Source organism: Ovis canadensis, chromosome 3 (assembly GCF_042477335.2).
Source record: "Ovis canadensis isolate MfBH-ARS-UI-01 breed Bighorn chromosome 3, ARS-UI_OviCan_v2, whole genome shotgun sequence".
Lineage (NCBI taxonomy): Eukaryota > Metazoa > Chordata > Mammalia > Artiodactyla > Bovidae > Ovis > Ovis canadensis.
In genome coordinates this window covers 213691620-213709009 of record NC_091247.1, presented here as the reverse complement: position 1 = coordinate 213709009, position 17390 = coordinate 213691620, and the positions used below count along the sequence as shown (strand labels likewise).

The following is a 17390-nucleotide window of genomic DNA, read 5'->3' as shown; positions in this document are numbered from 1 at the left end:
AAACAACAAATAACACACAAGGGGATTCCCATAAGGATAACAGCTGATCTTTCAATAGAAACTCTTCAGGCCAGGAGGGAATGGCAAGACATACTTAAAGTGATGAAAGACAATAACCTACAGCCCAGATTACTGTACCCAGCAAGGATCTCATTCACATACGAAGGAGAAATCAAAAGCTTTACAGACAAGCAAAAGCTGAGAGAATTCAGCACCACCAAACCAGCTCGCCAACAAATTCTAAAGGATATTCTCTAGACAGGAAACACGAAAAGGGTGTATAAACCCGAACCCAAAACAATAAAGTAAATGGTAACGGGATCATACTTATCAATAATTACCTTAAACGTAAATGGGTTGAACGCCCCAACCAAAAGACAAAGACTGGCCGAATGGATACAAAAACAAGACCCCTCTATGTGCTGCTTACAAGAGACCCACCTCAAAACAAGGGACCCAGACTGAAAGTGAGGGGCTGGAAAAAGATATACCACGCAAATAGAGACCAAAAGAAAGCAGGAGTGGCAATACTCATATCCGATAAAATAGACTTTAAAACAAAGGCTGTGAAAAGAGACAAAGAAGGCCACTACATAATGATCAAAGGAACAATCCAAGAAGAAGATATAACAATTATAAATATATATGCACCCAATATAGGAGCACCGCAATATGTAAGACAAATGCTAACAAGTATGAAAGGGGAAATCAACAATAACACAATAATAGTGGGAGACTTCAATACCCCACTCACACCTATGGACAGATCAACTAAACAGAAAATTAACAAAGAAATGCAAACTTTAAATGATACATTAGATCAGTTAGACCTAATTGATATCTATAGGACATTTCACCCCAAAACAATGAATTTCACCTTTTTTTCAAGTGCTCATGGAACCTTCTCCAGGATAGATCACATCCTGGGCCATAAATCTAAACTTGATAAATTCAAAAAAAATCTAAATCATTCCAAGCATCTTTTCTGACCATAATGCATTAAGATTAGATCTCAATTACAGGAGAAAAACTATTAAAAATTCCAACATATGGAGGTTGAACAACACACTTCTGAATAACCAACAAATCACAGAAGAAATCAAAAAAGAAATCAAAATATGCATAGAAACTAATGAAAATGAAAACATAACAACCCAAAACCTGTGGGACACTATAAAAGCAGTGCTAGGAGGAAAGTTCATAGCAATACAGGCATACCTCAAGAAACAAAAAAAAAGTCAAATAAACAACCTAACTCTACAACTAAAGCAACTAGAAAAGGAAGAACTGGAGAACCCCAGAGTTAGTAGAAGGAAAGAAATCTTAAAAATTAGGGCAGAAATAAATGCAAAAGAAACAAAAGAGACCATAGCAAAAATCAACAAAGCCAAAAGCTGGTTCTTTGAAAGGATAAAAAAAATTGACAAACCATTAGCCAGACTCATCAAGAAGCAAAGAGAGAAAAATCAAATCAATAAAATTAGAAATGAAAATGGAGAGATCACAACAGACAACATAGACATACAAAGGATCATAAGAGACTACTATCAGCAGTTGTATGCCAATAAAATGGACAACGTGGAAGAAATGGACAAATTCTTAGAAAAGTACAATTTTCCAAAACTGAACCAGGAAGAAATAGAAAATCTTAACAGACCCATCACAAGCACGGAAATTGAAACTGTAATCAGAAATCTTCCAGCAAACAAAAGCCCAGGTCCAGACGGCTTCACAGTTGAATTCTACCAAAAATTTAGAGAAGAGCTAACACCTATCCTACTCAAACTCTTCCAGAAAATTGCAGAGGAAGGTAAACTTCCAAACTCATTCTATGAGGCCACCATCACCCTAATACCAAAACCTGACAAAGATGTCACAAAAAAAGAAAACTACAGGCCAATATCACTGATGAACATAGATGCAAAAATCCTCAACAAAATTCTAGCAATCAGAATGCAACAACACATTAAAAAGATCATACACCATGACCAAGTGGGCTTTATCCCAGGGATGCAAGGATTCTTCAATATCCACAAATCAATCAATGTAATTCACCACATTAACAAATTGAAAAATAAAAACCATATGATTATCTCAATAGATGCAGAGAAGGCCTTTGACAAAATTCAACATCCATTTATGATAAAAACTCTCCAGAAAGCAGGAATAGAAGGAACATACCTCAACATAATAAAAGCTATATATGACAAACCCACAGCAAACATTATCCTCAATGGTGAAAAATTGAAAGCATTTCCCCTAAAGTCAGGAACAAGACAAGGGTGTCCACTTTCACCGCTACTATTCAACATAGTTCTGGAAGTTTTGGCCACAGCAATCAGAGCAGAAAAAGAAATAAAAGGAATCCAAATTAGAAAAGAAGAAGTAAAACTCTCACTGTTTGCAGATGACATGATCCTCTACATGGAAAACACTAAAGACTCCACCAGAAAATTACTAGAGCTAATCAATGAATATAGTAAAGTTGCAGGATACAAAATCAACACACAGAAATCCCTTGCATTCCTATACACGAATAATGAGAAAGTAGAAAAAGAAATTAAGGAAACAATTCCATTCACCATTGCAATGAAAAGAATAAAATATTTAGGAATATATCTACCCAAAGAAACTAAAAACCTACATATAGAAAACTATAAAACACTGATGAAAGAAATCAAAGAGGACACTAATACATGGAGAAATATACCATGTTCACGGATCGGAAGAATCAATATAGTGAAAATGAGTACACTACCCAAAGCAATTTACAAATTCAATGCAATCCCTATCAAGCTACCAGCCACATTTTTCACAGAACTAGAACAAATAATTTCAAGATTTGTATGGAAATACAAAAAACCTCGAATAGCCAAAGCAATCTTGAGAAAGAAGAATGGAACTGGAGGAATCAACTTGCCTGACTTCAGGCTCTACTACAAAGCCACAGTCATCAAGACAGTGTGGTACTGGTACAAAGACAGACATATAGATCAATGGAACAAAATAGAAAGCCCAGAGATAAATCCACACACCTATGGACACCTTATCTTTGACAAAGGAGGCAAGAATATACAATGGAGTAAAGACAATCTCTTTAACAAGTGGTGCTGGGAAAACTGGTCAACCACTTGTAAAAGAATGAAACTAGATCACTTTCTAACACCGCACACAAAAATAAACTCAAAATGGATTAAAGATCTAAATGTAAGACCAGAAACTATAAAACTCCTAGAGGAGAACATAGGCAAAACACTCTCAGACATAAATCACAGCAGGATCCTCTATGATCCACCTCCAAGAATTCTGGAAATAAAAGCAAAAATAAACAAATGGGATCTAATTAAAATTAAAAGCTTCTGCACAACAAAGGAAAATATAAGCAAGGTGAAAAGACAGCCTTCTGAATGGGAGAAAATAATAGCAAATGAAGCAACTGACAAACAACTCATCTCAAAAATATACAAGCAACTTCTGCAGCTCAATTCCAGAAAAATAAACAACCCAATCAAAAAATGGGCCAAAGAACTAAATAGACATTTCTCCAAAGAAGACATACGGATGGCTAACAAACACATGAAAAGATGCTCAACATCACTCATTATTAGAGAAATGCAAATCAAAACCACAATGAGGTACCACTTCACACCAGTCAGAATGGCTGCGATCCAAAAATCTGCAAGCAATAAATGCTGGAGAGGGTGTGGAGAAAAGGGAACCCTCCTACGCTGTTGGTGGGAATGCAAACTAGTACAGCCACTATGGAGAACAGTGTGGAGATTCCTTAAAAAATTGCAAATAGAACTGCCTTATGACCCAGCAATCCCACTGCTGGGCATACACACCGAGGAAACCAGAATTGAAAGAGACACATGTACCCCAATGTTCATCACAGCACTGTTTATAATAGCCAGGACATGGAAACAACCTAGATGTCCATCAGCAGATGAATGGATAAGAAAGCTGTGGTACATATACACAATGGAGTATTACTCAGCCGTTAAAAAGAATTCATTTGAATCAGTTCTGATGAGATGGATGAAACTGGAGCCGATTATACAGAGTGAAGTAAGCCAGAAAGAAAAACACCAATACAGTATACTAACACATATATATGGAATTTAGAAAGATGGCAATGATGACCCTGTATGCAAGACAGCAAAAAAGACACAGATGTGTATAACGGACTTTTGGACTCAGAGGGAGAGGGAGAGGGTGGGATGATTTGGGAGAATGGCATTCTAACATGTATACTATCATGTAAGAATTGAATCGCCAGTCTATGTCTGACGCAGGATACAGCATGCTTGGGGCTGGTGCATGGGGATAACCCAGAGAGATGTTATGGGGAGTGAGGTGGGAGGGGGGGTTCATGTTTGGGAACGCATGTAAGAATTAAAGATTTTAAAATTTAAAAAATAAAAAACTAAAAAAAAAAAAGAAAAAAATAGAACTGCCATATGATTTAGGAATTTCACTTTGGAGTACTTATCTGAAGGAAACAAAAACACTAACTTGAAAACCCAATGTTCACTGCAGCAACATGTGTTCAGTTGCTAGAATGTGTCTGACTCTTTGCAACCCCATGGACTGCAGCATGCCAGGCTCCTCTGTCCTTCACTAACTCCCAAAGTTTGCTCAAATTCATGTCCACTGAACTGGTGATGCTATCTAACTATCCCATCCGCTGTGGCCCCCTTCTTCTTTTGCCTTCAATATTTTCCAGCATCAGGGTCTTTTCCAATGAGTCAGCTCTTCTCACCAAGTGGCGAAAGTACTGGAGCTTCAGCTTCAGCATCAGTCCTTCCAAAGAATATTCAAGGTTGATTTCCTTTAGGGTTGGTTGGTTTGATCTCCTTTCTGCCCAAAGGACTTTCAATTCAATTGTGGTGTTCAAGCATCACAATTCAAAATCATCAACTCTTTAGCATTCAGCTTCTTTATAATCCAACTCTCACATCCATACATGACTAATGGAAAAACCATAACTTTGACTATATGGACCTTTGTCAGCAGATTGATGTCTCTGCTTTTTAATACTCTGTCTAGGTTTGTCATAGCTTTCCTTCCAAGGAGCAAGCCTCTTTTAATCTCATGGCTGAAAACAGCATCGGCAGAGATTTTGGAGCCCACGAAAAGAAAATCTGTCACTGTTTCCACTTTTCCCTCTTTTATTTGCCATGAAGTGATGGGGCCAGATGCCATGATCTTAGTTTTTAGAATGTTGAGCTTTAAGCCAGCTTTTTCACTCTCCTCTTTCACCCTCAACAAGAGGCTCTTCAATTCGTCTTCACTTTCTGCCATTAGCTATGGTATCATCTGCCTATCTGAGGTTGTTGATATTTCTCACAGCAATCTTGATTTCAGCTTGTGATTCTTCCAGCCAGGCATTTCCCATGATGTACACTGCATATAAGTTAAATAAACAGAGTGACAATATACAGCCTTGACGAACTCTTTTCCCAATGTAGAACCAGTCGGTTGTTTCATGTCCAGTTCTAACTGCTGCTTTTTGACCTGCATACAGGTTTCTCAGGAGGTAGGTAAGGTGCTCTGCTATTCTCATCTCTTTAAGAATTTCCCATAGTTTGTTGAGATCCACATGGTCAAAGACTTTAGTGCAGTCAGTGAAGCAGATGTTTTTCTGGAATTCTCTGGCTTACTCTATGATCCAGCAAATGTTGGCAATTTGATCTCTGGTTCCTCTGCCTGTTCGAAACCCAGTTGTACATCTTGGAAGTTCCCAGTTCACTTCCTGCTGAAGCCTGGCTTGAAAGACTTTGAGCATAACCTTGCTAGCATGTGAAATGAGCACAATTGTGGGGTAGTTTGAACATGCTTTGATATTGCCTTTCTTTGAGATTGGGATGAAAACTGACCTTCTCTCGTCCTGTGGCCACGGCTGAATTTTCCAAATTTGCTGACATATTGGTCACAGCACTTTAACAACATCATCTTTTAGTATTTTATAGCAGTATTTACAAGAGCCAAACAATGTAAGTCTTCACTGATGGATGAATGAATAAAGAAAATGTAATGCAGATATATATCCACCAATAAAAAAGAAGAAAATCTTGCCAGTTTCAACAACATGGATGGACCTTGAGGGCATTATGCTAAGTGAAACAAATCAGAGAAAGAAAACAACATATGATCTCATTTATATATGTAATCTTAAAGCAAAAGGCAAGTTCAGAGATTCTGAGTAGTTCGTGGCTACCAGAGGTGGTGGATTTGGTGTGGGCAAAGGTAGTCAAAAGGTATAACCGCAAGTTATAAAATTAATAAGTGAAGAGAGCATGGTGACCATAATGATTACCATATTGTCTATTTGAAAGATGGTGAGAAAATACATCTTAAACATTCTTATCATATAGGAAAAATATTTAGCTACATATATGGTGATGGATATAACTAGACTTATTGTAGTGATCATTTATCAATATACAAAAATTCATAACTATTATGTTGCAATGGCAAACAATAGAGAGTTATGTCAATTATATAAAAAAATTTTAATAAAGCAAGTTTGAAACAGTGGATAAAATTAGCTCCATCCAAAATTCATTTTATATTAAGGAAACAATTCCATTCACCATTGCAACAAAAAGAATAAAATACTTAGGAATATATCTACCTAAAGAAACTAAAGACCTATATATAGAAAACTATAAAACACTGATGAAAGAAATCAAAGAGGACACTAATAGATGGAGAAATATACCATGTTCATGGATTGGAAGAATCAATATAGTGAAAATGAGTATACTACCCAAAGCAATTTACAAATTCAATGCAATCCCTATCAAGCTACCAGCCACATTTTTCACAGAACTAGAACAAATAATTTCAAGATTTGTATGGAAATACAAAAAACCTCGAATAGCCAAAGCAATCTTGAGAAAGAAGAATGGAACTGGAGGAATCAACTTGCCTGACTTCAGGCTCTACTACAAAGCCACAGTCATCAAGACAGTATGGTACTGGCACAAAGACAGACATATAGATCAATGGAACAAAATAGAAAGCCCAGAGATAAATCCACACACATATGGACACCTTATCTTTGACAAAGGAGGCAAGAATATACAATGGAGTAAAGACAATCTCTTTAACAAGTGGTGCTGGGAAAACTGGTCAACCACTTGTAAAAGAATGAAACTAGATCACTTTCTAACACCGCACACAAAAATAAACTCAAAATGGATTAAAGATCTAAATGTAAGATCAGAAACTATAAAACTCCTAGAGGAGAACATAGGCAAAACACTCTCAGACATAAATCACAGCAGGATCCTCTATGATCCACCTCCCAGAATTCTGGAAATAAAAGCAAAAATAAACAAATGGGATCTAATTAAAATTAAAAGCTTCTGCACAACAAAGGAAAATATAAGCAAGGTGAAAAGACAGCCTTCTGAATGGGAGAAAATAATAGCAAATGAAGCAACTGACAAACAACTCATCTCAAAAATATACAAGCAACTTCTGCAGCTCAACTCCAGAAAAATAAACGACCCAATCAAAAAATGGGCCAAAGAACTAAATAGACATTTCTCCAAAGAAGACATACGGATGGCTAACAAACACATGAAAAGATGCTCAACATCACTCATTATTAGAGAAATGCAAATCAAGACCACAATGAGGTACCACTTCACACCAGTCAGAATGGCTGCGATCCAAAAATCTGCAAGCAATAAATGCTGGAGAGGGTGTGGAGAAAAGGGAACCCTTCTACACTGTTGGTGGGAATGCAAACTAGTACAGCCACTATGGAGAACAGTGTGGAGATTCCTTAAAAAATTGCAAATAGAACTGCCTTATGACCCAGCAATCCCACTGCTGGGCATACACACCGAGGAAACCAGAATTGAAAGAGACACATGTACCCCAATGTTCATCGCAGCACTGTTTATAATAGCCAGGACATGGAAACAACCTAGATGTCCATCAGCAGATGAATGGATAAGAAAGCTGTGGTACATATACACAATGGAGTATTACTCAGCTGTTAAAAAGAATTCATTTGAATCAGTTCTGATGAGATGGATGAAACTGGAGCCGATTATACAGAGTGAAGTAAGCCAGAAAGAAAAACACCAATACAGTATACTAACACATATATATGGAATTTAGGAAGATGGCAATGACGACCCTGTATGCAAGACAGGGAAAGAGACACAGATGTGTATAACGGACTTTTGGACTCAGAGGGAGAGGGAGAGGGTGGGATGATTCGGGAGAATGACATTCTAACATGTATACTATCATGTGAATTGAATCGCCAGTCTATGTCTGACGCAGGATGCAGCATGCTTGGGGCTGGTGCATGGGGATGACCCAGAAAGATGTTATGGGGAGGGAGGTGGGAGGGGGGTTCATGTTTGGGAATGCATGTAAGAATTAAAGATTTTAAAATTTAAAAAAATTAAAAAAAAAAGATGAAATAATAAAATAAAATAAAATTTAAAAAAAATAAAAGGTTAACTTACTTAAAAAAAAAATTCATTTTATAAACTCAACTTAAACCCATCATTTAGATTTTAAAATATCAAATCTCACTAATAACTTCCTACAGGGTTGGGACAGACACAGAAACAGACATAAGTCACCTGCACATGAGATGTAGGCTTCCTCCTTTGGAGAGCATGAACTGTATTTCCATGGGTCAGAAGGACACTGCCAGAGAGAGGTGTCTGTTTTCCGACATTGGATTAAATCTACCCACCGGGGTCTAGAACCTTCCCTAAGAGCAACAGAAGAGCTGAGGGTTCCACTGTCCCCACAGCCAAGCTGACTGCAGATGATGGACACGGTGACATCGTCCATGGGGCTGCGGCAGATACTCCCCCAGGTCCCGTTGTAGAAAACTTCCAGCCACCCAGCACACTGCTGGTCCTCGCTGACCATCCTGAGGGCCAGGAACTCTAAGATTGAAAGGGAGGAGACAGGACACAGTGAGCACCCCACTCAGTGCTCTGGGTTTTCCTGTCTCCCCAAAATTGTGAACATTCGTCTGTGATCAGGCTGAGGAAGCAAATCCATTAGACGACCAGAGTGAAACTTGTCTCCTTTTCACCTGACTTTGTCCATTTGTGTCTGTCTTTCTAAATATTTCTACCACCATGATGTAGCGGATATGAACTGAGAGGAAGACCAACCTGGACACCTGCAGGGAGAGGGAGCTGACTCCTGCTTCCTGACAAAACATCCAAGAGAGGGTATGAAAGGGATGTGATGTGGACAGTGTGGAGGCAGATAGAATAATGGACCTGTGACTGTTTCCTTATCTGGCAAAAGGGACTTTTGATTAAGGTAAGGACCTTGGGAAGGTGAGATTAACCTAAAATATGGTGGATTAACCACCTGAGCACAGTCTAATCACATTCTTAGACTCACTATCCTTTAAAGGGGAATCCTTTTCCTCATTCTGGCTACAGGGAGATGTGAATATGTATAACGGTCAGAGAGGTGGAACGTTGCTGGTCTGATGATGAACAGAAGGGGGTTATGAGTGAAGGAAGGCAGGCGGCTTCTAGAAGCTTGAAAAGACAGGAAACAGATTCTTTCCCAGAGGCTCAGAAGTGTTGTGGCCCTGTTCATACCTTGATCCCAGTCCAGTGAGATCCCTGCTGGACATCTAAGCTAGAGACGTGTAAGGAAATAAATATGTTGTTTTAAACTATTGACTATGTGGCAATTTGTTACAGAACAAACAAAAACTAGCACAGTGGCTTTAAGACTTCTCTACCGTATGTACCAGAAGGGTGAGCCCTGATTTCAAGAAAAACTGTGAGAAAAGGCTCTGCCAGGGAGCACTATTGAGAAGAAAGCACCAGATTGTCAGCTGCTGCAGGAGGAAGTAAAAGCACCTCATCTTCTTGTCTGCTGGAAAGACAGGATCCATGGGAGGAAGCCTCCTTCTCTGGTCCTTTCAGCATCTCTCCCTTGGGGCTCAGACCCCCGTCCTCCAGGGCCCCACCCCTCCCCCAGCCTGTGGACAGTGTGGAGTGCTGACCTGAGCAGATGACCCCCGCGTCCTCCTTGTGTCTGCAGTCGTGCCGCCCCCAGCGCCGGGAAGGGCACCTCCACACATGGGACTCATTTCCAGCGCAGTTCAGGTCGTCCAGCCAGATGGGCCCTGATCCTGCCCCAAAGTGAGCAGACCCCGTGGCATTGAGGGCTTCTCCACAGCCCAGCTGCCTGCACACCACGCGGGCATCGTCCAGGTCCCAGCCGTCATCACAGATGGTGCCCCAGGAGCCCTGGTCAAGGATCTCCACTCTCCCGGCGCAGGGACCGCCCCCGTCCACCAGGCGGAGCTGTCTGCTGTCTGAGGAGAGAGAAATGGGGCAATGGGGAGTGGACTTGGGGAATGAGAAGGGTCTTCTTTCCTGTGGGACCCTCACCTGAGCAGTAGGGGGCGCTCTCCTCTGAGGTTGCAAACCCTGCTGGTTCAGACACGGAATCGTTGCACTGGGGCAGCGCCTGGGTCTGATTTCCTGAAGAAACAGCAATGATAAAAGGGTTGGGAGGGTTTAACAGGAAACTCAGTTAAACTAAGTAATTTTTAGGAGGCGAGGGGAATTTGGGGGGAAACGGATACATGTATATGTGTGGCCGAGTCCCTGGCTGTTCACCTGAGGCTATAGTAACACTGTTAATCGGCTATACCCTAATATAAAGTAAAAATTTCAAAAGAAAGAAAAAATGACCCTGTGATGGAGCTGAGATGAAAGCTGCAACATACCAGTAAAGTTATCATAATTTTAGTGCTTCCTTTCTCTATGAAGAGCCCTGATACTGCTGCTGCTGCTGCTAAGTCACTTCAGTCGTGTCCAACTCTGTGCGACCCCATAGACAGCAGCCCACCAGGCTCCACCATCCCTGGGATTCTCCAGGCAAGAACATTGGAGTGGGTTGTCATTTCCTTCTCCAAGGCATGGAAGGGAAAAGTGAAAGTGAAGTCGCTCAGTCGTGTCCGAGTCTCCGCGACCCCATGGACTGCAGCCTACCGGGCTCCTCCGTCCATGGGATTTTCCAGGCCTGGTACTGACAAGGCCACAAATCCTGTTTTAAGCCAAGCTTTGCATTAAGAATGGATTTAAATAAGTTGGTCTGTCCTTAAATCTATCCCTTAAATAGAAGAAGCAAAACAAGATCCTTTCTGAAGGATTTGTACAATTTTTTATCTACAATGTTTGTGTTTTAAAAAATACATACATAAAAGAGATCTCATGGAAAACTGAGAGGAAAAAGAAACATTAAAAAATTTCCCACGGTATTTGGCTCTTAGAGTTACCTAACAGGGAATTTATTTTATTTATTTTCATTAATTTTTATTTGAGTATAATTGCTTTACAATATTGTGGTAGCTTCTGCTGTACAGCAAATTTAGTAAGTTATACATATGGCCTCCCTAGGTGACTCAATGGTAAAGAATCGGCTTGCCAAACAGGAGACTGGAGTTCCATCCCTGGGTTGGGAAGATCCCCTGGAGAAAGAAATGGCAAGCCACTCCAGTATTCTTGCCTGGGAAATACTATGGACAAAGGAGCATGGCAGGCTGCAGTCCAAGAGGTCACAAAAGAGTTGGACACAACTCAGCAGCTAAACAATAACAATAACATACACACACACATATATACATACGTACATATATATATATGTATATGTATATCCCCTCTTTCTTGGATTTACTTCCTATTTAGGTCACCACAGAACCCTGAGTAGCATTCCCTGTGCTATACAATAGGTTATTATGTGTGAGTGCATGCTAAGTCACTTCAATTGTGTCTGACTCTGTGACACTATGGATTGTAGCCCATCAGGCTCCATGTCTATGAGATTCTCCAGGTGATATCTATTTTAGACTTAGTATCAATAGTGTAGGGCTTTTGAGTCTGGTGGCTCATATGGTAAAGAATCTGCCTGCAACGCAGGAGACCTGGGTTTGATCCTTCGGTTGGGAAGATCTCCTGGAGAAGGGCATGGCAACCCACTCCACTGTTCTATCCCAGAGAATCCCCATGGACAGAGGAGCCTGGTGGGCTACAGTCCATGGGGTCACAAAGAGTTGGACACGACTGAGGGACTAAGGACAAAGCACAGCACATCAACAGTATGTAAATGCCAATCTCCAATCCATCCCGCTCTTCATTTTCCCTCTTAGTATCCATATTTTTGTTATCTATGTGGTGTTTCTATTTCTGCTTTGCAGTAAGTTCATCTCTACCATTTTTCTAGATTCCACATGTAAGTGATGTTATACAATATTTGTTTTTCTCTTTCTGATTTACTTTACATGACAATCTCTAAGTCTATCCGTGTCTCTGCAAATGACACAACTTTTTTCCTCTTTATGGCTGAGTAATATTCCATTTTATATATGTATCACGTCTTCTCTACCCATTCCTCCTGTGAGGGACATTTAGGTTGCTTCTGTGTCCTGACTGTTGCAAATAGTGCTGCAGAGAACATCAGGAAGAATGCATCTTTTTTTAAAATAAATTTATTTATTTTAATTGCAGGTTAATTACTTTATAATATTGTATTGGTTTTCTCGTACATCACCATGTATCCGCCACAAGTATACACGTGTTCCCCATCCTGAACCCCCCTCCCTCCTCCCTCCCCATACCATCCCTCTGGGTCGTCCCAGTGCACCAGCCCCAAGCATCCAGTATCATGCATTGAACCTGGTCTGGCGACTCATTTCATATATGATATTATACATGTTTCAATGCAATTCTCCCAAATCATCCCACCCTCTCCCTCTCCCGCAGAGTCCAAAAGACTGTTCTATACATCTGTGTCCCATTTGAATGATGATTTTCTCCAGGTAAGTGCCCAGGAGTGGGATTGCTGAGTCCTACAATAGTTCTATTTTTAGTTTTTTGAGGAACCTCCATACTGCTCTCCATAGTAATTGTACCAATTTACATACCCATATGTAGGAGGATTCCCTTTTCTGTGCATTCTCTCCAGCATTTATTGTTTGTAGATTTTTTTAATGATAGACATTCTAACTGATGTGAAGTAATACCTGACTGTAGTTTTGATTTGCATTTCTCTAATAATTAGTGATGTTGAACATCTTTTCATGTATTTTTTAGCCATCTGTATATCTGGAAAAATGTCTATTTAGGTCTTTTTCCCATTTTTTCATTGAGTTGTTTGGTTTCTGATATTGAGTTGTTTGTGTATTTTGAAGATTAATCCCTTGTCAGTTGCTTCATTTGAAAATATTTTCTCCTATTCTGAGAGTTGTCTTTTTGTTCTGTTTATGGTTACCTTTGCTATGCAAAAGCTTTTAAGTTTAATTATCCCCTACTTGTTTATTTTTGTTTTTATTTTCCTTACTCTAGGACGTTAATCAAAAAAGATCTTGTTGCAATTAATGTCAAACAGTGTTCTACCTATGTTTCCCTCTAGGAGTTTTATAGTCTGACAGAGAATTTAAATAGCCATGATTAAAGTTCTCAAAGAATTAATTAACACAATGTGTATCTTGGCAGAGAAATGACAACAAAAACAAATGAAAATTCTACAGCTGTAAAAGTTAATAACTGAATTAAGAACTCGTGTATCAGCACATTAGATCAACATAAAATAGAAATAGTAAAATGCAAGATCAGAAGATAAATATTCCTCTATTTAGAAATGCTGGTCATATGGTAAGTGCCTGTTTAATAATACTGTATAACAAAATTTCCCCCAAACTTAGCAGTTGAAGAAATTTTTTTTTTCATTTTACTCACGATTTCCTGGGTCAGTAATTTGGGAACGATTCAACTTGGCAGTTCTATCTCTGGGGTTTCTTATGTGGTTACACTTACATGTCATCTGGAGCTGACATCTCTAAAGCTTTGACTGAACTGTGGTTATGTAAGGAAATTCCCTGAAGTATTTTGTTGTTGTTGTTGTTGTTGTTGGGAGGGAGAGATAAAGGAACATCATGTCTGCAACTTAATACCAAAAGATTTTACATACTCAGGGGAAAATGGGGCAAGAGGGGGACAAAGAAGGAGAGAGAGGGAAAGCTAGAGCGAGAGAGAAAGAGAGAGAAAACTACAGTGAGAGACAGAGAGGGAAGTAAGAAAGAAGGATTAAAGGAAAATATTCACCTAACATTTGGGGAATCCAGGTACAGTTCATAGAGAACTTATTCCTAGAAATCCTTCACCAAAGGAAACACGAATAACATCAATGACACACTAATACTAACTAAACTAATACTAACACTAATAACATACTCCCCAGGTCTGTAGGTGCCCAATAGGCTACTAGAGATCAATGGAGAAATAACTCCAGAAAGAATAAAGAGACGAAGCCAAAGTAAAAACAATACCCAGTAGTGGATGTGACTGGTGACGGAAGCAAGGTCTGATGCTGTGAATAACAATATTGCATAGGAACCTGGAATGTTAGGTCCATGAATCAGGCAAATTGGAAGTGGTCAAACAGGAGATGGCAAGAGTGAACGTCAACAGTTTAGGAATCAGTGAACTAAAATGGACTGGAATGGGTGAATGTAACTCTGATGATCATTATCTACTACTGTGGGCAAGAATCCCTCACAAGAAATGGAGGAGCCATCATAGGCAACAAAAAGAGTCTGAAATGTGGTACTTACTTGGATGCAATCTCAAAAACGACAGAATGATCTCTGTTCATTACAAGGCAAACCATTCAATATCACGGTAATCCCAGTCTATGCCCCAACCAGTAATGCTGAAGAAGCTGAAGTTGAATGGTTCTCTACAAGACCCTCTGGAACCAACATCCAAAAATGACATTCTTTTCATTATAGGAGACTGGAATGCAAAAGTAGGAGGTCAAGAAGCACCTGGAGTAACAGGCAAATTAGCCCTTGGAGTACAGAATGAAGCAGGACAAAGGCTAACACAGTTTTGCCAAGAGAATGCACTGGTCATAGCAAACACCCTCTTCCAACAACACAAGAGAAAACTCTACAAGGGGACATCACAAGATAGTCAATACTGAAATCAGATTTATTACATTCTTTGCAGCCAAAGATGGAGAAGCTCTATACAGTCAGCAAAAAAAAAAAAAAAAAAAAAAGACTGGGAGCTGACTGTGGCTCAGATCATGAACTCCTTATTGGCAATTCAGACACAGATTTAAATTGAAGAAAGTAGGAAAAAGCACTAGACCATTCAAGTATGACCTAGATAAAATCCCTTTTGATTACACAGTGGAAGTGAGAAATGGCTTTACGGGACTAAATCTGATAGACAGAGTGCCTGATGAACTATGGGTGGAGGTTTGTGACATTGTACAGAAGGCAGTGAGAAAGATGATTCCCAAAAAAAAAGAAATGCCAAAAAGCAAAATGGCTGTCTCAGGAGGCCTTACAAGTAGCTGTGAAAAGAAGAAAAGAAAAAGAAATAGGAAACATATACCCATTTGAATGCAGAGTTCCAAAGAATAGCAAGAAGAGATAAGAAAGCCTTCCTCAGTGATCAGTGCAAAGAAACAGAGGAAAACAATAGAATGAGAAAGACTAGAGATCTCTTCAAGAAAATGAGAGATCCCAAGGGAATATTTCATGCAATGATTGGCTCAATAAAGGACACAAATGGTAGGGACCTAACAGAAGCAGAAAATATTAAGAAGAGGTGGCACAAATACACAGAAGAATGGTACAAAAAAGATCTTCATGACCAAGATAATCACAATGGTGTGATCACTCACCTAGAGCCAGACATCCTGGAATGTGAAGTCAAGTGGACCTAAGAAGCATCACTATGAACAAAGATAGTGGAGGTGATGGAATTCCAGTTGAGTTCTTTCAAATCCTAAAAGATGATGCTGTGAAAGTGCTACACTCAATATGCCAGCAAATTTGGAAAACTCAGCAGTGCCCATAGCACAGGAAAAGGTCAGTTTTCATTCCAATCCCAAAGAAAGGCAATGCCAAAGAATGCTCATACTATTGCACAATTGCACTCATCTCAATGCTAGTAAAGTAATGCTCAAAATTCTCCAAACTGGGCTTCAACAAAACATGAACCATGAACTTTCAGATGTTCAAGCTGCATTTAGAAAAGGCAGAGGAACCAGAGATCAAATTGCCAACATCCACTGGGTCATCGAAAAAGCAAGAGAGTTCCAGAAACACATTTATTTCTGCTTTATTGACTATGCCAAAGCCTTTGACTGTGTGGATCACAACAAACTGTAGAAAATTCTTTAAGAGATGGGAATGCCAGATCACCTGACCTGCCTCTTGAGAAATCTGTCTGCAGGTCAGGAAGCAACAGTTAGAACTGGATGTGGAACAACAGACTGGTTCCAAATAGGAAAAGGAGTACGTCAAGGCTGTATAGTCACACCATGCTTATTTAACTTATATGCAGAGTACATCATGCAAAATGCTGGGTTGGGTGAAGCACAAGCTGGAATCAAGATTGCCATGAGAAATATTAATAACCTCAGATATGCAGATGACACCACCCTTATGGCAGAAAGTGAAGAAGAACTGAACAGCCTCTTGATGAAAGTGAAAAAGGAGAGTGAAAAGGTTGGCTTAAAGCTCAACATCTAGAAAACTAAGATCATGGAGTCTGGTCTCATCACTTCATGGCAAATAGATGGGGAAACACTGGAAACAGTGGCTGATTTTATTTTGGGGGCTCCAAAATCACTTAGATGGTGACTGCAGCCATGAAATTAAAAGACACTTATCCCTTGGATGGAAAGTTATGACCAACCTAGACAGCATATTAAAAAGCAGAGACATTATTTTGCCAACAAAAGTCCATCTGGTCAAGGCTATGATTTTTCCAGGGGTCATGTATGGATGTGAGAGTTGGACTATAAAGAAAGCTGAGCACCGAAGAATTGATGTTTTTGAACTGTGGTGTTGGGGAAGACTCTTGAAATTCCCTTGGACTGCAAGGAGATCCAACCAGTCCATCCTAGAGAAGATCAGTCCTGGGTGTTCATTGGAAGGACTGATGTTGATGCTGAAACTCCAATACTTTGGCCCCCTGATGTGACGAGCTGACTCATTTGAAAAGACCTTGATGCTGGGAAAGATTGAGGGCAGGAGGAGAAGGAGATGACATAGGATAGGATGGTTGTGTGGCATCACTGACTCGATGGACATGAGTTTGAGAGGAATCCAGGAATTGGTGATGGACAAGGAGGCCTGGTGTGCTGCAGTCCACGGGGTCGCAGAGAGTCAGACACGACTGAGTGACTGAAGTGACTGACTGAATAACATCAAACCCGTAAAATGCCTAGGAGAAAACCTAGTTAAAGATGTGCAAAACATTTGAGAGAAATTCAAGACCTAACAGAATGAAGGAATATATTTTTCCAATGAATTTGGAAACTCAGTGCTGTCAAAGTCAATAATT

The 17390-nt window shown here is 39.7% G+C and overlaps 1 protein-coding gene across 1 annotated transcript in view; it reads right to left on the bottom strand.

Moving 5' to 3' along the window:
- Positions 1–17390, bottom strand: part of LOC138437849 (antigen WC1.1-like) — a 56218-nt gene that overhangs the window by 11963 nt on the left and 26865 nt on the right. Inside the window, exons 5-7 of the mRNA XM_069585820.1 lie at positions 10413–10505; positions 10022–10336; positions 8616–8930 (exon numbers count right to left, since the gene is read on the bottom strand). Of these exons, the coding sequence (XP_069441921.1) occupies positions 8616–8930; positions 10022–10336; positions 10413–10505 (723 nt within the window). The remainder of the gene's footprint in view (positions 1–8615; positions 8931–10021; positions 10337–10412; positions 10506–17390) is intronic.